Raw genomic sequence first — 25,341 nt, forward strand, 5'->3', positions numbered from 1 at the left:
TAAAGAATGTAAAAGCTTTCTTCTGATGGTGTCCTGTCTTATGTTTCTCTCCTCCCCATCCATTTAGAATTTGTATCAGGTTTTCTTATATTGGCCTTCTTGTGTTCTGACCCAGTCTTACTGCCTCTCCTACCTAAAACCTTCCAATGGTACAGGATACTAACGTTACCCTTAATACGATGGCAACTGTGTAAAGTCAAATCTTCATGAAAAAAAAAAAAGATTGGAAAGAGAGGGCATTAAAATATTAATACATTTATCTCTGGGTAGATTCTTTTAATTCTTTATAGTTTTTGGCATGTTCCAAATTTTTTACAACATACATTTTTATAACCAGAAAGGACGTTACATGAAAAAGCAAATGTCCTTCTTATGAATCCAACGGTCTTATGTGACTGTTCACTTGACAAATAATTATTAAGTGCCTTCTAGGTTCCAGGTACTGTTCTAGGTGAACAAAACAGTTTAGTGACCAAAACAAAGATCACCGCCTTTATAATCTAGTAAGGATTATAATCTAATAAGCAGTAGACATAATGAGAAATTATATAGTATCTAGAAATTGGTAGGTACTGTGAAAGAAAGGAGAAGTGGAGCAGGTTAAAAGGGATCCAGAGTGTGGGAGGTGGAGAGATGGCGAATTTTTGAATTAGATGGTCAACATAGGCTTCAGTGAAGGTGACATTTGAGCAAAGACTTGAAGTAGAGGTGGTTCTGCAGGTGGTCTGGAGCAGTGGTCAGCAAACTCATTAGTCAACAGAGCCAAATATCAACAGTACAATTGAAATTTCTTTTGAGAGCCGAAAACCAACTTCTGCGCATGGGCCACGAAGTTTCAATCACACTGTACGTGTGTGCCCGCACGTGGTATTTTGTGGAAGAGCCACACTCAAGGGGCCAAAGAGCCACATGTGGCTCGCGAGCCACAGTTTGCCAACAACTGGTCTGGAGAAAGCATCCTGGACTGAACAGCCAGGGGCAGGAGGGTGAGCATGTCTTCATATAGTTATTGGCCATTTGGATAATCCTTTTGTGAAGTGCCTGTTCCGGTCTTTTGCCCATCCTTCTATGGGGTTGTCTGTCTGTTTTGTTTGGATTTTTGGGGGGGAGGGGGAGGTTCTATATATATAGAATGTCCAAAAAAATGTATACACACATTGAATTTGTGTCAGGTTTTCTTATATTGGCCTCCTTGTCCTCTGACCCAGTGTTACTGCATCTCCTTCCTAAAACCTTCCAGTGGTACAGGATACTAACATTACCCTTAATACGATGGCAACTGTGTAAAGTCAAATCTTCGCTTAGTAAAATATATTTCATTTTCAGAATTGAGGTATCAGCTGTTAAAGAGTGTATACATTTTTGGGGGGATATCCTGTATTCTTTAAAAGAGGACTTTGTCAGGTGTATGCATTGCAAATAACTTCTTCTACAGTGTAGTTTGTCTTTATAGTCTCCTGATGTGGTCTTTTTATGAACAAATGTTATTTAATGTAGTCTAATCAATTTTTTCTTTGTTTTGCACTTAAAATTTAGTGGATTTGAGGTATAGAATTATTCTGAAGAAGAATCCAGAAAATGTTCAATGCCTGCCATGCCCACAGATGCCTCTTTAGAAAAGCATTCTTTTTACATAGGTGCTACCTGCAAAATCACCTATTTCCCTGGCCAGAGCTTAGCCAGGGACATGTGCAGGTAGGGTGAGGGTGAGGGTGAGGAAAGTGAGGAGCTTTGGAGGCACAACCCTAGCCTCTGATTCGCAGAGGTGTACAGTGACACACTGGCCCAATCAGATCCTCTCTTTTGTTAAGTGCAAATGCTAGGCTACATCGGAACCTATCTCCCCACCTGACCCTGGCCCAGCAGAGAATCCCTCCTCCTGTCAAAGGTCAGTTCCTCCACTTGGGTTCTAGACCTAATCCTTTCCTACTGAAGACTTCGCTCCTTTGTCCTCTGTCCTCCTTCACCAGCCTTTCCATCTCTGTATCGGCGTACAGGCATATCTTCATAAAACTTATTATTGCCTTCTCCCCTCCCAGCACCACCCTCTTTTCCCCTGTTCCCCATCACAGCAAAACTTCTCAGAGTGATCCCCCCAAATTGTCTTCACTTCTTCACGTCTCATACTTCTAGCCCAATCTAGTTTCTGCTCAACCACCACTTTAAAACTGCACTTGTCAAGGTCAAAAAGGACCTCCATTTCTCCAAATCTAATGGGCAATGTTCTGTTTTCATCTCAGCAACCTTTAAAAAGAGCTGACCACCTTCTTTCTGAGACATTTTTCTATTCTGACTTTGGCATCACACTGTCCTGGTTTTCCTCTTACTCCACTGCTGGCTCTTAGAGTCCTTGCTGACTCTTTTTTAATAAGTCAGGCCAATGGAATGGTGTTGACACTTCTGATTTGCTCCTGTGATACCGAACAGCACAAACAATTTATAAATGTTCTCAGGGCTTGATCTTGACTTTTCTTTTCCCTTCTCTCTGCAATAGCTCCATGGGTAATTTCATTCGTAACCATGGTTTAAAATACCATCTATGGACTGAGTCTCTATATTCCTGTTTCTAACCCAGGCCTCTCCTCTCCCCTACTCATATATCTAACTGCTTACCTGACATCTGCCTTTTGAAATCTAACAGGCATGTCACCCTTAACATGTCCTCTTTGGACTAGATTCTCACCCACCACTCCAAGCTTGGTCTTCCTCACGTCTTTATTATCGCATCAAATAGCACCACCATTTATCTAAAGCCAGAAGCATGGCCTCTCACTGCCCCTCACATTCCATCCATCAGCAAGTTCTGTCAGTTCTTTGCATCCACTCTCCATCTCTGCTTCCACCTAGTCTAAGTCCCCATCCTGTACTCTCCTCATCCAGTACAAAACCTTCCTAACTAGTCTCACTGCTCTCACCATAGCCTCCTTTAATCTTTCTCTGCAGTTTAAAAATCTAACTCAAGTCCTTCAGCTCCCCTACCGGAAGGAAACATTGTGACCCTCCATTGCACTGAGTATAAAATCCACACTCCTTACCTCATGTGCGGCCCCTCCATCCCTACACATGATTAATATCGACTCTTCTCAGGGTCTCAGCTGTGCCGAGCTCCTTTGTTCCCGCCCTTAGTCTCCACAAGGCTGGCTCACTCCTCCTCCTGTGTGTCTCAGTTTAAATGCCACTTCCTCAGGGCCTTCCTTGACCACCCTAATAGATCACCTCATTCTTACCTGTCCTGTCACCATCACAATTATAACTGTTCTGATGTAATATTCACCATAGTTCGTAATTATGTAATTAATTTAGTTTCTTCATTCATTACCTATCTCCCTTACAGTGTATGAGCTCCATTAGGATAGAAACTAGAGTCTTCACTATTGTGTAGCCCAATATCTCTAAGCACCCCATCCGTGTTTTTCAAATGAACTTTTGGGACTGACAGCAGTTGTGCAGCTAAAGAAGAGATGCTGCTGTCCCCTCATGTTCCCTCAAATACTAAGGACTCGTACTAAAGTAACTTGGACTTGTCTAGCTTTCTTTCAGTTCTAAGAACTAACTGGTTCTTGCCCAGAAGAAATATAAATTGGGCCCAGTTATATGGCATGTATCGCCCGTTGGGTATTCCAGTAGGTTCTGGCTTCTCATTACCTCCTAGGGTTGCCATTCGAATACAGCACAGCCCAGATCTATAGGCTAGTGTCTGCTGACTAGGTTAGTCTGTGTGTCTGCGGGTTCTGGTGCTCCCCAGGACAGGACATACATCGCATGTTTGGTGAGACACACCCCAGCTATTAAAAGTATTTCCTATCTCCCTTTGTCTTTGGTTACTCACATGTTTGATATGCTAGCCATTGTTACCAAGCTGGTTTATTTTTCGTTTGCAGACTTTCCTTAATCCTCAGTATGAAATAAGTCTGGTGTCGGCATATATGATCATGCTGCTCATGGGCACCTGGGCATTCTTCGTGGCTGGAGGCAGCCGCCGAAGCCTGAAACGATACCTACTCTGCCAAGACAAGGACTTCCTCCTCTACAGCCAGCGCTCCAGATAACCTCCCGAGCCAGCACTCTCACACAGTAAGCTGCATCTTTAGAGGAAACATAACTGTGCCTTTTTCTAAAAATTCCTCTTCCTGGTGGAATTGACTGAAAAACAAAACTATCTAGCTGTGCTACGGCTTTCATGCAGCAGCTCACCCTGCCTGCACGTGTGAATGGCCTGGTGGGGAAGCAAAGAGAACACTGGTTTCTGGGCTTCCGCCTCCAGGTGTAATTGTTCTGGGCATTGGGTAATTTTTAAAAGCTTCCTCGATGACTCTGATGTGCAGCCAAGTTGAGAACCATCAGTGTCCAGATAGGAACTTGCTGAGACCACCAGGAGTGAATAGAACCCAGATGTTTAGCTGTCTCCTGACTCACTTGTGCTGAATGGCAAGTCCTGGCCAGCCTCTGTCCTTTCCAGTTCTGAAGTCACAAAAGGCCATGAACTGTTTTCATGTACTTCACTAGTACCCTGTTTTATGAGAACATGTAGGCTGTGCCTCTAAATGCAGTAATACAGTGCACTGGAGTACTATGATAATTTAGCCAAAGTAAGCTATTGACTAACAAGCTGTATCAGTCTGTAGTTTTTCCATTCTTGATTTTGCTTTCTGAGGCATTACATTGTTTTTGAGCACAAATTCAGTTTAACTAAAAACCCAATCATTTTCTGACTTTCTGGGGAGATATTCTAAAACCAGGAATTTTTATGCAATTCTGAGTCTTTTCTGAGTTTAAGGCTTTCCGCGGGCCAGCACAGCGGCCTGCTAGTTGCTGGGCTAGTTGAGGTGAATCCCATTGTTCTGCCTTTGAGCAGCGTGGCAGGCTGCTGAGTGATGTACCAGCGCCAGGTTTGCTGGAACTGGAGGGAGTGTATGAGGAAAACAAACCAAGAGGGTGGTGTGGACACATTTCGCTCCTGTGGTACTAACCAGCACTTGCCCCTGAATGGTGTAGTGGAAATTGGAAATATGTTTTCAACTGCCAAATTCATGCTTTTATGTAATCTGTCTAGTCTATACGTAAATCTACTAAATGTCTCTGAGTTTTGGTAGCAGATATATAACTCCATTTATAGGAATACCCAAGGTGTTTGTTCAGCTTCTAAACAATGCTTTTGATTTCCTTTATAAAGAGAAAATGCCAGTGAGTTGTGCCTTTACTCACTTGAAATGGTTCCCAGTTGATGGCTTTTAGGAAGCTTATGGTATGAAATGGAGATTTCCTGCACATTAAAGTGATCACCTCAGCGAATCCCATATGTGCAGCAGAACAACCAAATGAAACAGGAGCAGCAATGGCGGGGCTCACCAGTGATAGGACATATGGAAGGACTGGATAAACTGTAATGGGGAAAGAGTCATGAACATGTTCGAAATGGAAATGTGGCCAGTATTTTGGGCTGCCACTCACCATCATTCTGGGGACCAGAACCTTACCGTTGAACTAGACCTTTTGCAATGAAATTCCCTCCTGTGTTTAAATTACTAGAATTTCTCAGTCTAGGGATTCAAGAGCAGTTGTGTTCCTAGCAAGGCTACAACCTTGCTAGAAACAACAATTGCTTAGTCCCCTAAACAATTACAGTTTTTCTCCTAAAGTCTGCTTCAGTCCTAATAACCAGTGGTTCTGCTGGGGTTTGCAATTTTCCACCTTAATATGAGATTTCCCTTAGACTAGAAGAGTCATAGGAAAAGCCAGAGTCGTAGAGACCAAATGGTGAAATTTACTGTGCAGAGTTGAGGGGAACAAGATTCCCACTGAATTGAGCTTTATTCCTATTGGAACATGGTATTTTTTGATGAACAGAATAAGAAAAATACATACTTGGTTATTACTATTGACTTAAAAATCTCTTAAATGGTTAGTCTGATAAAGTATTTGCTGGCCCGTCAAATGTAGAACAATCTGAGAATGTTAATATTATTCATACTTGACCTCTGAGGATGTCCTCTGTGCATTGATAGTTTCATATTAAATAAAGAAGCTGAGATATTGTAAAATCTCACTTATACAAACTTCTCAGGTGAGAAGAAAATTTTCTTTGACGGTGAGACTGTTGTCTTAGTTCAGGAAGTTACTTAATAGTCCTTGATTACCTATGAATAAAGGAACTCCGTAATCCCGATTTCTCATAGAATGTGAGCATTGTCATAGTTAGCTTCGGCACTGTTGTTGCAAATAGCCTCAGAGCCTTGCTTTGCCTAATGCCAAGGAATCCCAGAGGGAGTGTACAGTCTTCCTCTGTTGCTGTATATATATTGAGATGCAATTTTTAAAAAATTTGTTATTTATAATGAGCTTTCTGAACCCTGATAGTATTTGGAGAGGGGGAGGTGGTGTTGATGTCGAATGTTCTCCACACAGAGCTTCCTCAGTTTGGAGGGAAATGTAGTGGACCTTGGAATGTGACTAGTGTTGCAGCTCTTGAATATGTTGCCATGTGAATAATAGAGATTGATTTTGTTGCTCTCTATACATTTGTATTTATTTTTAATTCATTTAAATTAGTAGTAGTAGTACCTGGAGAAGTTCTGTTACCTCGATCCTGGCCTGGCTGTCTGGCCAGGATAGCCTCTTTTAGTGCATCTTAATGAAAACATGGCTGAAAGGAATAAATGATGATATCTGCAGACTGCATAGAAAATGGCTTTTGTTCCCAACGTTAATATCTTTATTCTCAAGCACATTTCAGTGTTTGCTGAGAGTGTCAGATTCATTCATAAATGCTAGGTGTTCTTATCCATAGGGTTGATAGCACTCTCAAGCACTTCTTGAGAGTTCTAGTTTTTTGTTAGCCGTGTTTTTCCTGGTCCCCACCATTCCTAGTCCAGGTAGACAGAGTACATGTCACAACAAAACAATTTTAAAGTGCTTTGCTTAGAGCACTTTGTTTATTATTGCAATGTTTACATTTTTCATTTTATGAAAGGCTTTTTTACTTCATTCTATTAAATATTAGTGTTTAGAGAGGTGGGTATTATCTCTTTATATAATATGTATCATTTAATATGTTATACTGTTGTTATATATACTTGCAATATCAGACCTTGCAGTCAATACACAATGCAATAGACTCTTTCCAGACCTGTATTTTTCAGTGAACAATAAAAAGATTGTTTGGCACTACCCATTTTCCATGTGTCCTCTTTTTTGGAATAAAGTATCCTTTGGTATCTGTTATTACAGCTTTTTTCCTTTATAAAACTTGGCTGTACATTCTGTTGTTTATGACTGTCAGCTCTGAGACTTTTTTTGAAAGATAAGTCTTTGTTATCTGGTTTAAAATCATAAGGCCTATTTCATTTCTGTGTGTTTAGAAGCAGTTTGGTGCATAGAAGGTCCTTGAGATGTGGAGGAGAGTCCTCCAAGATCCTAGAGCCCCACCTTGAAAAATATAATTGTAAAATAGTGAATTTATAAAATACCATGTAATTGTGGCTGAAGATGGGAGTTGATTGACAAGGAGAGTGCAGTTTAGTTTCTACCCGGTGACCCTGAGCGGCCTATGGAGTCCCTTTTTCCCCTTCCGCTTGGTGAGGAGACAGTACAGCTAAGAGGTCGAGCTTGGCCTTTGCCATCAGAAAGGCTGCACAGATTTTTGTGGCTGAAACGGAGAACCATGCGGTGCCTGTTCACTCTGGTTAGAAATGAGGCTCCACGTTTATGTTGACTGTGTTATTAGATGAAATATCCCCAGGGACCAAGGGCTCTTTGCTCCTAACTTGTAAGCCAGGGGGTGGAGGGTGTGCATTCCTAAGGTAACAGACCAGATTTGTGTACAATTTTGTCGGCCTTTTCACACTGAAATTGTGGCTCTAGTTTAATTGTTATTTCTGGTATTTAGTTGGGACAGGGATTTCCCTGTGACCAGCCTCAACACATGAGAAACCTCCAATGGAAAGAAGTGTATATTTTACCTTCGCCTCATTGAAAATGCTAAGTAGAAGGAACAACTCAACTGGCTTATGGTCTCAGTCTCAGTAAAAGAATTGGGGGGTTGATACACTCCAAAGCAAGCATGTCAAACTCAAAGGCTAACACGGGCCAAATAAACGAGGCATGCAGCCTACTAGTAAGGTGACCATAATAGACTACGAGCCCTGAGCAGGTCCTGGCTTCAAGGCTCAGTAACTTGCAGGTGGTACTTGTTGCTTAAGTGTGGATGACTGGAAACCCTGCTGCTTCTACCAGAAGTAAAACCATATGTTTTCAGTGCTTGAGCACAATCAGAGATGGAGTTTATAGTTTTAACCAGGGCTTACCATGCACAGACAAAGGATGACAAAGAAAATAACAGGTGGTAGAGATCTTTGTCCTTGTGGAACATTTAATCTGACTGCCCAGATTAAAACACATAAGTATTACTTTAAGGCAACTACAAAAGGCGCTACAAATTTTGAGATAATATAGAAGAGCTCCAATACATAAGATGGTACTTAAAATGTAGGCGTGGATGAAGGGCACCTGGGTGATGGATGTAGATCGAGAGGAAAGGTGGGACTGAGGACAACCGTGGGCTGCTCCATTGAGAGGGTGGAAAGGGGAGGTGGACTTGTCTCTGGGGAAAGAAGGAAAACCAGGAAAGTGTGGTGGCCTGAGAGCCAAAAGCATGTGAAATGATGCTAAATAATGAATAAGGTGAGGAGTAAGAATTGGTGGTTGCATATGAAGATATGGATTTGCTGGGTGACCTTGATAAAAGCAATTTCAATGTGGGGACATATAGCTAAGTGAAGTGGATTATAGAGATTGGGAGATAAGGAAGTAGGCACAGTATATAGAGTACAGATAACCATATAATTATAGTAGAGGTATGATAGCCTGCGGAGGATGTGCGGGCAAGAGAGGGTATTTTTCTCTTTTTTCCTTCCTTCCTTCCTTCCTTCCTTCCTTCCTTCCTTCCTTCCTTCCTTCCTTCCTTCCTTCCTTCCTTTCTTCCTTCCTGCCTTCCTGCCTTCCTGCCTTCCTGCCTTCCTGCCTTCCTGCCTTCCTCTCCCTCCTTCTCTCCCTCCCTCCTTCCTCCTCTCTCTCTCTCTCTCTCTCTCTCTCTCTCTCTCTCTCTCTCTCCCTCCCTCCCTCCCTCCCTCCCTCCCTCCCTTCCTCCCTCTCTTCCTTCCTTCCTTCCTTCCTTCCTTCCTTCCTTCCTTCCTTCCTTCCTTCCTTCCTCTTTCCTATACTATAACAGTATAACAGCATGTTTATATGAAGATAGGAATGACTCAGTGGAAAGGGAATAATTGATGATGCAGGAGAGGGTGGGGATAGCTGTCAAAGCAAAGTGCCTAAGGAGGGAATAGAGTGGGACATTTTGAGCATTAAATGCTTATTAGGTAAGTAAAAATGTTTAAAATCAATGACTTAAGCTTCTACTTAAAAAACCAGAAAAAGAGGAGCAGTCAAAAAAAAAAAAAAAACACCCAAAAAAACAAAAATTAAATTAAAATTTAAAAAAAAAAAAGAGGAGCAGGCAACAGCTAAAATAAGTAGAAGAAAGGAAGTAATGAAGAAAATAGCAAAAATCAAATAGAAAGCAGAAAAACAACAGAGGAAATCAATAAAACAAAAATCTGGTTATTTGTGAAAAATTAATATACTTGGTAAAGCTCTGACCAGATTGATATGGGGAAAAGTAGGCACAAATTAGGAATATCAGGAATGGGAGGAGACATCACCACAGATCTTATATTATTAAATAAAAAGGGAATATTATTTAAAAATTAAAGCTAATAAATTAAACACTTAGATGAAATGGACAAATATCTATCACTAATATACATACAAAAGTCATCAACAATATTTTAGCAAATTGAATCCAGTAATATATAAAAGGTATAATACATATGACCAAGTGGAGTTTATCCCAATAATACAAGATTGTTTTAACATACAAATATCATTCAGTTCACCATATTAACAGACTAAAACAAACAGGATCACATCAATAGATGCAGAAAAGTTTTAAACAAAATCTAACACCCATTTTTTATTTCTCAGCAAACTAGGAATATAATATAAAGGAATTTCTCTAACCTGAAAAGGGAACATCTAACCTGCAGTTAAAGCCATACTTAAAATGATAAAAGGTTGAATGTCTTCTCCACTAAGATTGGAACAAGGCAAGGATGTCCACTCTTACCACTTTTATTCAATATTTTACTAGAGGTCCTAGCCAGTGCAAAAAGACAAGAAAAAGAAACAAGTCATACAGATTGGAAAGAAAGAAAGAAAATTATTTATTTTCAGATGGTATAATTGTCAGTGTTGAAAATCCTAAGGAAGCTACTAAAAGGTGACTAGAACTAATTAGTAAACTTCGTATAGTCATAGGATTCAATATCAACATACAAAAAACAATCATGTTTCTCTACACAAGAGCAAAGAATTATAAATTGAAATTGATTGGCTCTCTAGAACTAGTTTGCTTCTCAAACTATCTGAAGTGAAGAGCTATTTAAAAATTTTTTTTCCTAATCCATCACAGATCAATACTTTTATAAAACAGAGTAAAAATGAATTATTATAAAAATGATAAAACAGATATTCAAATTAGGACCCCCAAACTGTTATTTGCATCAACATACAAAATTACATTTCATTAAATAAAATCAAAAACAAAAACAAGGTAAAAGGAAAGAATTACAAAAATGTACATGTTCATTGAAAAATGTACTTATTAGCAATTAATATAGAATCTTATTACACTCAGACTTTTTGTTGTTCTGCAATAACTGAACAAAAAATATAATGAATGAAAAGATGATTCCTCATATTCCATGCCTATTTAACACACTATGAAAGAATACCCAGTATATCAATATTTAAAATTTTTAATGTGATACATGAATCTGTGTCCTGCTTGTCAATTTACCTGATCTCTAGATTGGACTGAAAAAACAACGCTACTTTCAGAGAATAAAGCCTATCTAAATGTTGCTGTGTTTAGCCTGCTAGATACCCAAGTATACCATTAGTCTATAATAATGGGTGTGGATAGAAAGTTCCAGAACAGGCCCATGTATAGATGAGAATCTGGTATATAATAAAATTGGCATTTTGAATTAACGGGGAAAAGAATCAGCACCTCAATAAACAGATTGTTTGATGATTTATTTGATTATATTTGGGAGGAAAAAAGTAAAGCTAGATCTTTTCCTCACTTTTACTATAACACAAAATGTAGACATATTAAAAATTCAAATGGAAAAAAATAAATCCATATAAGAACTAGGACCGTATTAGAATAATTTAATAATCTTAAGGTGGAGAATATTTCTCAGCACTGCACTGCAGCTGCAAATCACAAAGGGGAGAAAATGGACAGATTTGACGACATAGAATTTAAAACTGTATAGCAAAAGTTACTATAAGCAAAGAAGACAGGGAGAAATATTTTTGGCATATATTACAAAGAGTTGTCACCTATAATATATAAGAAGCTTCTCAAATTAAAAATATGATTTAGTAAAAAGTTATCAAAGGCATAAATGTAATTCACAGAATGCAGTAGTCAGTACTAGTAAACATAAGATAAAATGCTGAATCATTAATAAAAGTAATGCAAAACAAGCACACAATTTTTAGATTCTAGGTTGTCAGAGATGAAACAGATTGATAATATCAAGGATTGCTGAGCATATGGTAGAAACAGCATATTGTGAGAAAGCAAATTAATACAATCCTTTGAGTGGTCACTTAGCAAAACCTATTATATTTATAAAATTTTGAAATGTTCATGTTTTGAACCAGCAATTCCTTTTCTAGGAATTTATCCTAAATAAATACATCTAGGCACACAGGATCTTATAATGGTCCTGCAGCTGTAAGGAATCTGCAACAAATGCCTATCAATAGAGCTTTGTCTCAAAGAGCAGAGCACTTTACAGCCATTAAAAAGAGTGAGGATATTTGGAATATGTTTAAAGCAAAAGCAAAGTATAGACCATTCTTCCATGCAACAAATATTTCTCATGCCAGACGTTGTGCTAGATTTTGAGAATACAAAAGTGAAAATAGGATCCTACCCTTATAGAGCATATGATATGTATCCTATCAATCTATTTAATTACAGATTTAAGCCCTGGTGATGTGACTCACTGGTTGGAGCATTGGTCCAAGAACCAAAGGGGGAACATTTGCCTTTGGCTTTATACCTAGTTATTTTTATTTTTTTCAATGAGTATATATTATTTATGTAATCAGATAAAACCATAAACGAGGCACTTTTTGATTTTTGTCTTTATTAGAAAGTGTGTGTCATTCAAAGTCTTTCACAATCTGATCCCAACCACTTTTTCTTGCCTCCCAGCATTTTCTATTCTCCCTTCCCACACATTCTCAAACACATCCCTGAGGCCTCTGCTTACCATGCACCATGGACTCTCATACCTCCACATCTTTGCGTTTGGTTTTAGTTCCAAGCAAAAAAAATCCTATTTCTCCGTTAAGGTCCTGCTCAAATGTCACTGTGAAGTCTTTCCTGATTAGACTCAGAAAAGCAAAGTAGCTTTCTCCACTGTGATTTATTAGCATATTTTTTAATCAAATAATAATTACTTACAGTAAAATGCACCGATTTGAAGTGCATAATTAGATGAGTTTGGACAAATGTGTAACCACCATGGAGATGTAGAACATTTCCCTTTCCCCAGACGGTTCCCGCCTTCTGCAGAGGGCCGCTGGCTCCAACATCCGTCACCACAGATTAGCTCCACTTGTTCTGAACTGCATCGAAATGGAATAACACAAAATGTACTCTTTGGTGTCTGACTTCTCTCACCCAACATAGTTTTCTGAGATTGATTCATGTTTTTGTGTGTATCAATAATTCGCAACTTTTTGCTGAATAGTATTCCATTTTATGGACATACAGTTTGCTTAGCCATTCTTCTGTTGATGGACACCTAGTATTCTCTCCATACTACTCTTCTTATTGATGAGTGGTTTCTGTCTGTCTCCCCAAGTGAGATTGTGATACCAGTTATCATTGAATATGGGGACTCTATCTAAATCATGGTTGCATCCCGATCATGTAATCTGTGCTCAGCAAACAGTAGTGTTTGTTAAATCTTTGCTTTTGAATAAGAACATATGAGAAAGTCCGTTGGAAACTACTTTGAATGATAGATGCGAGATGAAAGGAAATGCCTTTTCCTTTATTCATAACCCTTCTGACACCAAGCAATTCTCCAGTTCCTGGTGGACACCCGCTGTGGATGTTTTACGATTTAACTCAGTTCTGATACTAACTGCCTGAGGTTAGTGCAGACGCCACAGAAGTAAGGGCTCAATTCCACAAGACTCTCTCCACTTCAGATCCCAACCCCAAGTCCCAGGTTGTCACCTGTATTTCTCTTCTTCCTAAAATTTTCACATATGCACATAGTTTCATTTTTTTTATTTTTTATTGAATTTATTGCAGTAGCATTGGTTAATAAAATTATATAGGTTTCAGGTTCTGCAATACACCATCAGCATATTGTATTGTGTGTTCACCACCCCAAGTCAAGTCTCCTTCTGTCACCATTTATCTCCCCTTTACCCTCTTCTGCCTGCCCCAACTCCTTTTCCTTCTGGTAATCACCATACTGCTGTCTGTGTCTACGAGTGTTTTTATCTGTTGTTGTTGTTTTCGCTTAATCCCTTAATCTGACTAACCAGTTCTAAATTGTGGGTTCCCATGATCTCTCCCCAAGTCTGTTAATTTGTTAGAACAGCTCACAAAACTTAGACTAGCTCACATTTGCTTATATTTACGAGTGTATTATAAAGGATACAGATGAGTAGCCAGATAAAGAGGAACATAGATCGAGGTATGGAGAAGGAATTCAGAGCTTCTATGCCCTCCTGCGTGCACCACCCTCCCAGCACCTGCATGTATTGGAAGCTCTCTGAACCTGTGGTTTTAAGGTTTATATGGAGGCTCCATTATGAAGGCATGATTGATTACATCATCGGCCATTGGTGACTGAACTCCCTGGAGGTCGGGGAATGGAGCTAAAAGGTCCAGTTCACTAATCAGATGGTTGGTCCCTCTGACAAGCAGCACCCTCCCATCCAAGCATCACCTCCTTAGCATAAACTTAGGTATGTATGGCTTAGGGGCTTATCATGAATAATATTTAGGAACTCTGTGCCAGGACCTGGGGACCAAATATCTATTTCTTGGTATATAACAGTATCGTAGGAGATCAATCCACATTTCACGCAGCGACTAGGAGGGAACGATAAGTTCCTGATCATGCATGTTCTCCGCAGCAAGCATGTGCCATAGTCAGGAAAAATTCTCAGATGGTTCTGTGTTGGGTAGTTAGGAAGGAGGGGAGCTACGATGCCTGAGACCTGTTGTTGGGTGTCTAGGTAGCTTGGGAAGCTAGTTTCAGCGAGGCTCTAACTGGTTATGTCGCCTGCCTCTGCGGAAGAGTCTGCTCCTTCCAGAGGAGCCGGGTGACTCTGTCATCACTGACACGGAGTTGCTGGAGAGTGTCAGTCTGCCCTTGAACCCAGAGGCCCTATGTTTGTTGTCTTCATTGCAGGTAATTAAAAGTTAATATTTGAAATGAGTGAACTCAGGCAGAAATAATGACTTTGACTTAGAGTATCGAGAGGTCATGTCCAGCCGGGTGAATAGCGATCATGCTGCCTGGGCTCCCACCAGGTTTCCAGATGGACCAGGAGGATAAGCTCTGAATGGACCTGCCAGAACAGGCAGGGTGTCATCGGGCTGAGGGTCGGGGAGTATTTTCCCTGTTTTTTTTTTTTTTTTTTTGCAGGTTTATTGAGTTATCATTGATATAAGATAAAGGGCACATATTTAAAGTGTAAAATGTGAACAGTTTTGACATATGTGGAGAAACCATCACCACCATCAAGGTAATGAACACATCTTCACCTCAACAATTTCTCCTGCCCCTTCGCAATCCCTTCATCCCCCCTGTCCTCCCCACCTCATCCCCAGTCAACCACTGACCTGTTTCTGTCCCTAGAGTTTGCATATTTTGGAATTTTATACAAATGGAATTACACTGTGTAGGTGTGTTCCTTTTCCCCAGTTCAGCCTGAGGAAAAGGGAGGGTTCAATGAACTTGTCCTTGGGAATCTGTTCTGCTGAATGAAGAGGGGAGGGTACCCGCCCAGCGCTGGGCTGACTCCTTTGCTTGCTTGCAGTTGTCACTCCTCGGTCAGACTTTCCTGACCAGAGGCCAGGGTTTAATGTTACCAGTCAGATTGGAGGCAGGGGGTTGTTGTTGACTTTCCAGAAATCATTGGCAGAGACTCTTTAGTGCCTTCAGCCTGTGGGGTTTTATGAGGTTACGGCATGATTGAGATCAGCACAGTAAATTCTATTACAAGAAGGTGTTTCCATGCCACTGGAGCTGTGGAAGGTGGATCCCACACTGTCACTGGAGATCCTAGCACTGCAGGAGCTGTGCGGCCTGGGCTTCGCCCAGAGCCAGAGCCCTGGATTCGTTTCCCACCTGGAAGATAAGGGCCTTGCTCCCTCTCCCCTGGGTTGTTGGAGTGAAGGTATACAAGTGAGAGGCAATACTGAAGCCCTGGGTGACCTGCAGTCACAATGATATGCTGACCTCTGGTTGCAATAAATTTTTATGGTGAATCATTCGACACCACAAAGCACTTGGGCCCTTATCTCTGCCCAGTCATTCAATAATCAAAGGGTACGGGTGAGGCATGGGGATCCTCCACACCTTTCCCACACCCTGGGCCATGCGTACCTGCCAGGCCATTTCCAATGTGGACATGGATGGTGATGCCAGAACAGTGCCCACTGCACAGGTGACACCCCGCTTCCCCGCAGGCAGCCCCAGAGGTCTGGTTTCGTCTTCTAAGTGGGTCTCAAGACTTCTCCCCCCACCCCGAAGGAAGCAAAGTGATTGTTCTTTCAGAGGCACCACTAACAATTCAAGAGGTGCTGGTCCCCTTGGAGCTGGAGTGGAGACTGCCTTGTCAGGTGCAGGAATGTCAGGACCAAGGAGGTGGGGGTTGGGCGGGGTTGCAGTTAGCCCTAGGTCAGGGTCCCACATCATCAGGTCCCTGGCAATTAACCAGGCGCCCTTGTGTCCACAGCCAGAGCTTCCCCACAAGGCACTGGGGCGCCCCAGGCTGGAGTCACTGCTGAGCACCTGGACTCCAGGGCATGGCCCAAAAGCATGGCCAGGGCAGGGAGGGCTGGGGAGTGCTCCTTCCTGAGCCAGGGAGAGGTGGGAGGAGGCCTGCAGCTGGTCTAAGGTCAGCTGGTCTGTTTGCCTAGGCCTGATTTTCCACCTGCCCTCTTTCCTACCGCCCTCCGCCCTCCTATCCTCTGTCTCCCACCCCCCGCCCCTCACGCCCTTCCAAAGCTTTCTGCCAGTGTTTATTTTTGTGTGAAAGTCCTCTGGGTCTAACCCTCTCAAAGGAAGAGGTCAGCGTCCCACATCCGCACAGTGGCTGTGCTGCCCTGGCCACATGGGCCGACTGAGCACTGGAGGGTGGTTAGTGAAACTAGAGAGACTCAGTTTATTTTATTTTCATAAGTTTAAATTTAAAAGCTGACAATTGATTCAGTTATTTGGAAAACTTCTGGGTGTATTTGGAGCCAGTATGTGAATCTGCTTTTTCAACTGTAAATTTTATGAAGTCTAAATATAGATTAAATGTTTTCAATGAAAATGTAGCATCTGAATTGAGATGTGCTAGAAGTGTAAAATACACACCAGATTTCAGACTTGCTATGGAAAAAAAAAAAACCACGAATGAAAATCTTTCATATCAAAATATTGATCACATGTTGAAATTATAGTATTTTAGATCTATTGGGTTACATACAATATAGTAAAATTAATGTCACTGGTTTCTTTCACCTTTTTTGGTGTGGCTACTAGAACTTTAAAATTTCACGTCTTGCATTATATTTTATTGTATTCCTGCTGGGCTGTGCGCTTAGATGGTCCATTTAGCTGGATTTCGATGAGGAGGTCATGGCCACGCTGGAGGAGGACTGGGGTCTCCTCGGCCAGCCTGTGGCTCTTGTCACCACACTTCCCGGTCCTCAGTGCAAGGGAACTGAGAGCAGGGAGTGGGGGCAAGGGCTGTGCGGGGAGGGGGGTGACTTCTAGTGCACCCATCTCCACCCTGGGGCGACTGAAGTGAGAACCGGGAGCTTTCCTAAGTAAGTCAAGTAAACAACGATGGCCTGGCTTCTTCAGCAAACCAGAATCTGAAATCTGGACTTAGACAAAAGATGACACGGAGGGTGACAGTGTGTTTTGTAAAAAGGATCCAAAATGAGGTCACATTCAGGCAACCAAGAGAGGCTACCACCCCACGAGGTACAGTATCTAGTAAAGGGGCAGGAGACCCGTTCCTGTGTTCATGGCACTTTGGTGGAGAATAGCTCCCTCTTTTCCAGCGTCTGTTTATCTCTGACTTAGTTTTCAAGGCTCTTTCCCTGATCACTCTAGACTTCCCGGCTCCCCGCCCCCGGGGAAGCGGCTGTGACCTGGGCTGCAGGCGCCACAGGCCTGCACCTGCCATAAAGGGATGAAGGACCTCAGTGCGGGAGCCTTTGGAGCCAGGTTCTCAGACCTGGATGCACACGGCATTGCTGTTCATTCTGATTGGTTACTTGTCACCCTGCCCTGGCAACTGCCAAGTGCTTCCACCTCACCTCCAAAAAAGCAGTCTCCTGTGAAAAACTTTATTTATAATTTCTCATATTTACAGTGTCTTCATTACAATCATTCTTACAATAAATACATAAGTGCTAAACAGACCTTCATCACAGTGGCCGATGCTCCATCCGAGGCACAGGGACAGAGGGGTGCTGCAGACCCCGTGCTCCCCAAGGGCCAGCCAGGAGGCGCTCAGAGAGCTTAGTGAAGGGGAGAAGAAGTTAAGGTCTGAACTTGAAATGCAATTAATAGTCCATGCAGCAAAATCTTAGAATGTCTATTAAGAAAACAGGTGTAGGTTTTTACTGTTTTATCAGATGATGCTAAAGAAACAAAATGGAGAGACTCCTGACCCCCACTAGTGAGAGGCAACGAAGCCAGGCCTCCCCACGTCCCTCCCCGCGCACAGGTTCCCCTCCGTGGTGACTGGTGTCAGTGGGATCAGTGAGAGCCTGAGGGAAGGCTTCCCAGTCCCAGAGGTGGAGCCTCAGGAGCCCCATAAGGATTAGGAGGGAGGTCGCCTATTGGCTCTGGGAGCCTCTGCTTGCTTCCCTGGCTTTGTTTTCTCTCAGCCGGATGCCCAGGAAGCCAGAGCCTGGGCTGTGTGGGGGGGAGGGGGCAAGAGAAATGCCACTGCTTTCACTACCCAATAAATCTTCCTTCTTATGAAAGCCATTGCCAGGTCCAGTGATCGCTCTGTTCTCGTACAAAACTTATCTACCAAAGGCGCAGAGAGCTTTGTGAGTGGGTCCCACTGCTCTATGTTGGTTTCTGATGGGCCACGTTGGGCCGAGGCCAAGAAAGCATTGCCTCGTTCACGTCGCTGGTCACTGGGTTGTCCCTGCTGTCGTTTGACCAGCGTCAGGTGTGCTGACGGCAGCATGGGAGGCCACCCAGGCCCCAGCCCTGCCAGAGGCTCCGAGCACCCACGTCTCCGAGGCGCCGCGGGGTCATTTGTAACTCTGCCAGGCACACAAGCCACAGAGGCACAGGGCTTGCGTCACTAGGGAAGTCGTGAGAGTGGAGAGTGGCGAAGACCTGTGAGAGTGAGAGGGAGAGCAGGAGGGAAGGGAGGACAGAAAGGGACCCGTGCTTCAGGAGGACATTCCATGCTGTCAGATGAGGCTGGGAACCAGCGAGTTCTGTGAACTGGGAGGTGCTGACCTGAGAGGCTGCGGTGGGGGCCCCTGCTCGGGCCTGGGACTCACTGATCTCCTGGGCTCTTCCATCGAAGGGGACAGTGAAGGAGTTGTCTTCTCAGGAGCTGCCTTTGGGACTTGGGGGGAAGACCACGAGGGATCTTTGGAACATTCCTTAGTTTGGTCCCTACATGCCATGCTGCCAGCCCAGCACAGATAACTCCCTGCTGTCATACCTTGAAAATATCTTTTAACTAAGCTGTGGCTCCATCCTCAGGGTCAGAGAAGTAGCCAAGTCCCAATCCCACACAGGAGGCAGAAATGAAATTGAGGCAAAAGAGACAAAGCTCATCAGTCACTTTGCTTCTGCCTATTTCCTAGATTCTCAGAACTCACATCCGCTCTAGGAGAGAGAAAACAACAGCACATGTTCCAGGGGTGGCCCAATTACGGATAACATCTACAGAGCATCAACCCTCACTGCCCCATGGATGATGGATGGGCTTGGGCTTCCTAGTCTGTCCTTCTCACACTCACAGCTTCCAAGATTCCTCAGACCTTGTCTCCCATGCTCTCTACAGTCTAGTCGGCGTGTCTGACCCAAAGGACAGGACTGGGAAGATGCCTCTTCCATCTTTCTTTTGTCTCAGGCACCTTGACCCTGTGCCTGTGCTTCCCACTCCCCTCCCCCTCCCACCCCCCACTGCCCAGGTGGCAAGGTCAGACTAAAGGTCGTGTCACAGCAGGAGGATCAGAGGAAGACAACACCGGCTTCCCTGAGGCAAGACTTGAGTCTTCAAAGCAAATCGAAGTAGAGGGTGCGCATGCGCACATGCTGGTGTGAACTTGGACAAGGAGCTGACCTTTGACCTGAGTGAACCCCTGGAGAAAAGTGACTTCCCATTATAATAGCCCCCCGCAGGCGACGTGGTGTGTGTCCCCAGAGTCCAGACCTCTTCTGGTCTCACACAGATGAAGCACACAGCTCCAAGTTCCTGCTCCTGGGCGAGCTCTCCCATCCACGTTCGCCCTGGGAGAGGCTGAGCATCAGGGTGGGGGGCACCCAGCTAGAGGCCCCCACGGGTCTGGGGTGTTTGTGGGGTGAGCTGCATAGAACCTTCAGGTAGTTCCAGTGTCCAGGGAGCCGCCGTGTGAAAGCATCCAAAGCAAAGTCCGTCCTCGGTGCCTGCAGTGCCGGGACCTCAGGCGTGGGCCTCCGCCTCCTTCCTGAGGGCCGGTTTGTAAATGACGCCTTTATTGCTGCCACCTTTCTTACTGCTGGGACGAAAAGGACACACACAGCTCATTAGTCAAAGGGGGAGAGAGGCCTAGCGCAGCCTGGCTCAGCTATGAAACGAGGCAAGTTTTAGGGGCCAGATTCCTATCTCGGCTCCTTTTCTGTTGGTTTTCGGAGGGAATGGCTGCAACTAAAGCATTAACCAAAATGGGACCTGTTCATTGTCCAACTGTTCTTTTTTAACACCTGACAGTACTAGGCCTGCGTTTTGAAGAAGGTCTCATTACCACCCTTGCTTCAAACCTTCAACTTCATAGCAGGGTTCCTGGCAACCTTTTTTTTCATGCCAGGAAACATCAATTGGGTTTTAGGGGGGAAAAATAAACATAACAATGAAATATGAGCAAAGGGCACTATAGCTAAAGTGAGTGAAAAATAAAGTTTGACTCCACGTTTCTTTTTGGATTCATAAAAGACAAATACCATATGATTTCATATGTGGAATCTAACGAACAAAATAAATAAAATAGAAACTACTCATAGGTACAGAGAAAGGACTAACAGCTGTCAGGAGGTTTAAGGGCTGGGTGAAAAAAGTGAAGGGATTAAGAAAAACAAACAAACTTGTAGACACAGACAACAGTACCAGGGGGAAGGGGTGGGGGGGGGGGAAGGGAGGTAAAAGAGGGTAAAGGGAGGACAAGTGGTGATGGAAGGAAATTAGACCCTGGGGGGTGAACATACAATATTCAGATGATGTATTACAGAATTGTACACTTGAAACCTATTAACCAATATAACCCCAATTAATTCAATAAAAAATATACATATAAAAAAAGAAGACACACCAGATGTAAAGATCTTGGAAGACAGCCTTGCTGCTTACATTTAGGCAAATGGGACCCCCCCACCCCCCGCCCCACCATCACCACCACCACCAGGAGCCTCATCCAAGGTTTTAGCATCAGCAGCCAGGCTGGCAGAGCCTCCAGCATAACGACCCTTGTACGACCAGCATCTCATGCAAAGGAGGCCTGAGCCAGGGGTGTTTGGGAACCAGCGCTCCCAGGCTGTGTTGGCACCGGGGGCGGGGGCTCTTCACTGTGCAGGCTGCCTTCCCAGACGGATTCATCCTCATGGACACCTACGCCACCCACTCCTGCTTCACAGCAAAACCAGCTCACCTCTTCTTCCTTCTGAAAAGCCAGATGGCCACTGCCAGGACGATGCAGATGCCAAGAATGCAAGCCAGGGCCACCGAAAGAATGATTCCTGGTGAAGAGGCAGTGAACACACGTTACTTGCCTCCCTCCCCTTCCTCTCTCCCCACAGCACACGGGTGTGACAACACATGGCAGGTACATAATCATCCACTGGAAGGTGTAATTCCCCATCTCTGTTCCCAGGTTCTGGTCTTAGCAGGACTGGCTGGAGTACTTAGAGGGGGCCACTTGCAAACTGTGGTCATTCTCCAGCAGGGGTTCTCAAATGGGTACCAGGATCATCTGAAGAGCTTGTTTAACATGTAGACTTTTTTGAGTCCAACCCTCAGAGACTCTGATTCCGTCTGGGGTGGAGCCCAGGAATCTGCATTCTTATTAAAACTCCTCGAGCTGATGCTGATGTATGTGGTCCATGTACCACCCTTTGAGAAACCCTGGGCTACAGAATAAGAACTTACTCTACCTTTGCTTGGTGGGTGTAAGGCCCACTGGGATGCCTCTGTATCAGGGTTGCCCCCCAAGTTCCATTGCACAGTTCTAAACAGTCCAAAACAACCAGGGGCCCCTCCCCAAGGTCACCTCGCCAATCCCCCGACCTCCCCATGGGGCCCAGGCATGTTGTCAGGCAATGGCTTCCCACCATGGCCAACAGAGATCGGAGACAGGCTCTTTGAATGCACACATGCTGTACAGAGTGATCAGGTCTCTCATTAGGGGAGCATTTGATTGGCGGTGCACCTTTGAATCAGAGAGAGGCTTGAGGGTCAGACCCACAGTGTGGAGGGCCGGAGCCAGAGCAACAGCACAGAGAAGCACAGAGGGTGGGCAGGAGGTGCCGCAGGCCCAGACCACACTGAGAATCACAGCGATCACCCGCTGCAGCATGCACGCCGGCGGCCACGTACCCAGGCTCAGTCCTGCGGAGGTGAGGTCTCGCTCTTCGAAAGGGAAGGAAAAGATGGGAAATTAACCGAGTCGAGCCGTGGTGGGCATGACCAGTGTGTGGAAGCTCTACCTTCCGTTGGCTTGGAGGTACTAGGCAGACGGGGTGGAGGGCACGGCCCGCCGAGGGGATTCACACAGTGATCCCTCCTTCTGATGTTCTTTGACCACAGCAGTTTGTTTGCTTGGGCCGGACTTCAGCTTTTCATACGAAATGGCCCAGGTGGCAGGTGAGGAAGGCTAAGCGTCCCCCTCTGCTTGGCAGGCTGTCACCTGCCTCTCTGGTACCCGCCCCTCTTCCTCAGCAAGGAGCCAGCCATGTCTGGCTGGCGGGGCTGGCAGAGCGTGGTTGGAACCTGTCCCCACACTTCTGCTCCGTCCCCAGCCAGTCCTGTTGTCCTGGTTTGGTGCTATTATTGCTCTGGCCCCACTGGATAAATGAGAAACTCCTCCGCACCAGCCTCCCTTCTCTGCCATGTGGGACCAGCGGAGTGCGGCTTCTCTCAGCAGCTATTGTGGCAGATAAATGGGGCGAGTTAGGCGTTCTCAGTGGGACTGACACAGTGCCCAGGGCCTAAGGTGAGATCCTGTAGTCAGCCATTGGGGCCTCCCCGCGGGAGGGGCGTGGTGACTCCATCTGCTCCCGTAGGACAGGGAGCCCAGTCCTGGAGCCTCTGGGTGCCCAACCTGCTCCTTCCCGTTCTTAGAACCACTCCTCCTCCTCCCAGCAGGGCCTCCGTCTAAACCAGCCTCTGCTCACACACCCCTCTTCTCTGGTGGCTTCTCTGATTCGGGAGGAACTTGCGGCCTGTGTGTGTGGATGTTTGCTCCAGTTCACGGTGGAGGCAGGAGTTATGCAGGAGGTGGCCACCCAGCCTGACACTAAGGAGAGCCCGTGTGGCCCTGAGACCCTGGGCAAGCCCTGGCCAGGTGTGAAGTGCCAGCAGAGGGCCAGGCCCTTGTCCTGGGGTCACTTGACACCCTAGGGGACCAGACCTGAGACAGCCGGTGAGGTTCTGCTCACGCCTTCTGCCGGGTGGCCAGCGTCGGGCTGATTCCCTCGGGCCACCAGCCAGTGTCCTTCCCTGCTATTCTGCAATCGCATACTGAGTCTGCAGCCTCCCGGTCCAAGGCCGGCCCTGGAGTCTCTGGTCTGGCTTCCCAGGTGGTCCTGGGAGTTGTACGGGATGAACGGCAGGTGTGGGGAGGAGCTGTCCATAAGCACAGGGTGACCTGCTCTCGGGACTCTATCAGCCACCACCAGTAGCCCATGGCCTCCCAAGTGGCACCCCAGCCTGGACACAAGGGTCCGTGTGTGGCCCGGGAGGCACTCAGGACTCTGGGAGAGCGTCGTGTTTGTGCAGCTCATGCTTGTTGCCCGCTCTGCTGCGGCCTCCGCACTCTGGAATTTGGTATTGGGTGTGTTTTTCCTTTTAAGGAACCTGGAGGTGACCAAGGCCTCTAGGACCTTAAAAACAACAACCACCCAGAAAACCTCAACTAGTCATGGTTTTCTTTCTAGGCCTTTCGATGAAATACACCTTTGTCCTTTGTTCCTAAAACTCCAGATGCCTGTGGTACCAAACTAGTTCTCACCACATGAGACTGTAACTAGGAAGCCCAACCACTTGGCTAAGCCGTCCAAACCCGACAGCTTCTATCGTCGCCACCTTCACAGTCACCTCACATGTCCTGACAGGGATCTGGGGCTGGAGGAACTGCCCCGCGCCGTGGCCTTGGGGAGCTGGGCAGCCTGCAGAGGCCGGGCCTCCAGGACTGGGCTTCTCTCAAGAGCCCCGCTTGGTGGCTGGTCTGGAGGGAGAGTCCGCTTGCCTGGCTCCCTGAGCAGTGCCCGCGCTGCATGAGGCCCGTGCACAACGGCCTGGTTTTCTCCGGGGCTTGGCCGGGCTTCTTGCTCCAGGACAACTACTTGTGAGGGCCGGGTGGCCCCTCCTTGGGAACAGGGAGAGGGGAGCCAGCACCACAACAAGGGGCGCCCCAAGGCTGGGACAGAAGCTTTCAGCCGCGACTTCGATGCAGCTTCAACAAAGCAGCTTGACTGAGCAAGTACAGAGCGTCAGCCACTACGCAAGAGGGATGGTGGCGGGGCGCCACCTCCTGAGACTTGCCCTGCAGAAGCCCAGGGCAGGAAGGTGTCGGGATGCTATGCCCTGCCCCCTGCAGCACCAACCATCACAGAAGCAGGGCTTCTCTGCAGAGGGGGTGAAGCCACGGGGCTGGGTCCCATGGGAGGCAGACACCAAAGCATCTACGAGCTAAAGGGCGAGGGGAAGCCGGGGAGACTCTGGGCTGCAGAGAGAGCTGTTGGGGCGACCGGAGAACCAGGCCCAGAGAGAGAAACTACAGCCTGCATCACGCAGCCTCTGGGATGCTGCAGGGAACAGGCATCAAAGATGATGCAGGAGAGACAGAGCTTGAGAAATTCATCTGCAGATTCAACAAAGAAATGGTTTGCTTCTGACGGTGAACAAGACAAGCAGTTCCCCTTGAAGATCAGTGGGACAGACAGGAGAAACGGAGGCAGCCTGGTTGACAGAGACGGACATGAGAGCCCCTGGATGAGAGCACGACAGAGGAGCTCCTGAGCTGAGGGTAACAGGGGGCACGCCGCACCGACATGGGGAAGCCGTCCGCGCTCCATAAAGTGCTCCGGTGCATGTCAGGGCGAGCAGAGACAGGGCAATCCGACACTCAGAAGGAAACCACACAGATACAGAACGTGACTGTCACATGCCTCTCCCAGGAAGGGACAGCTTAGGAAGACGGGCAGGCTGCCTGCCACGGGGGCGTTGCTACCTGGTCTGGCTGGCTCAGGAGCTGCGTCTTCCACTGGCATCGTGCTGGAGCGAGGGCTGCGGCTTAACTGCTCTTGAGGGCTTCTGAGGCCTCAAGTGCAAACAGAAAAGTCCAGCCGAGGAACAAGCGCCTCGTTGACACAGCTCGAAGTTCCTGGAACAAGTCCAGCCTTTTCCAGGCTATTTGCAATTCTGTTTACTCAAACAGAATTCTGAGTAAAAAGGAATACAGTCCTTTTCGAAGTATAATTTTAAAGTATGGGACGGTTTGGGTAG

The 25,341-nt window shown here is 45.6% G+C and overlaps 2 protein-coding genes across 7 annotated transcripts in view; one reads left to right on the forward strand and one right to left on the reverse strand.

Annotated features, from left to right (window-relative positions):
• Positions 1 to 25,341, forward strand: part of APH1B (aph-1 homolog B, gamma-secretase subunit) — a 66,147-nt gene that overhangs the window by 24,133 nt on the left and 16,673 nt on the right. Inside the window, exons 6-7 of one of the 3 annotated variants that reach the window (XM_079768215.1) lie at positions 3,882 to 4,074; positions 19,229 to 19,363. In XM_079768215.1, the coding sequence (XP_079624341.1) occupies positions 3,882 to 4,049 (168 nt within the window). In that variant the 3' untranslated portion in view covers positions 4,050 to 4,074; positions 19,229 to 19,363. Of the gene's footprint in view, positions 1 to 3,881; positions 7,226 to 19,228; positions 19,364 to 25,341 lie in introns of those variants that run through there. The other 2 variants (XM_079768214.1, XM_079768213.1) reach the window with 2 other exon arrangements.
• The window catches only part of CA12 (carbonic anhydrase 12), a 54,042-nt gene continuing 46,421 nt past the window's right edge, over positions 17,721 to 25,341 (reverse strand). Inside the window, exons 9-11 of one of the 4 annotated variants that reach the window (XM_079768210.1) lie at positions 22,213 to 22,245; positions 21,269 to 21,356; positions 17,721 to 20,122 (exon numbers count right to left, since the gene is read on the reverse strand). In XM_079768210.1, coding sequence (XP_079624336.1) covers positions 20,050 to 20,122; positions 21,269 to 21,356; positions 22,213 to 22,245 — 194 coding nt within the window. In that variant the 3' untranslated portion in view covers positions 17,721 to 20,049. Of the gene's footprint in view, positions 20,126 to 21,268; positions 21,357 to 22,212; positions 22,246 to 25,341 lie in introns of all 4 variants that reach the window. The other 3 variants (XM_079768209.1, XM_079768212.1, XM_079768211.1) reach the window with 3 other exon arrangements.

Source organism: Cnephaeus nilssonii, assembly GCF_951640355.1.
Source record: "Cnephaeus nilssonii genome assembly, chromosome: 4".
NCBI lineage: Eukaryota > Metazoa > Chordata > Mammalia > Chiroptera > Vespertilionidae > Cnephaeus > Cnephaeus nilssonii.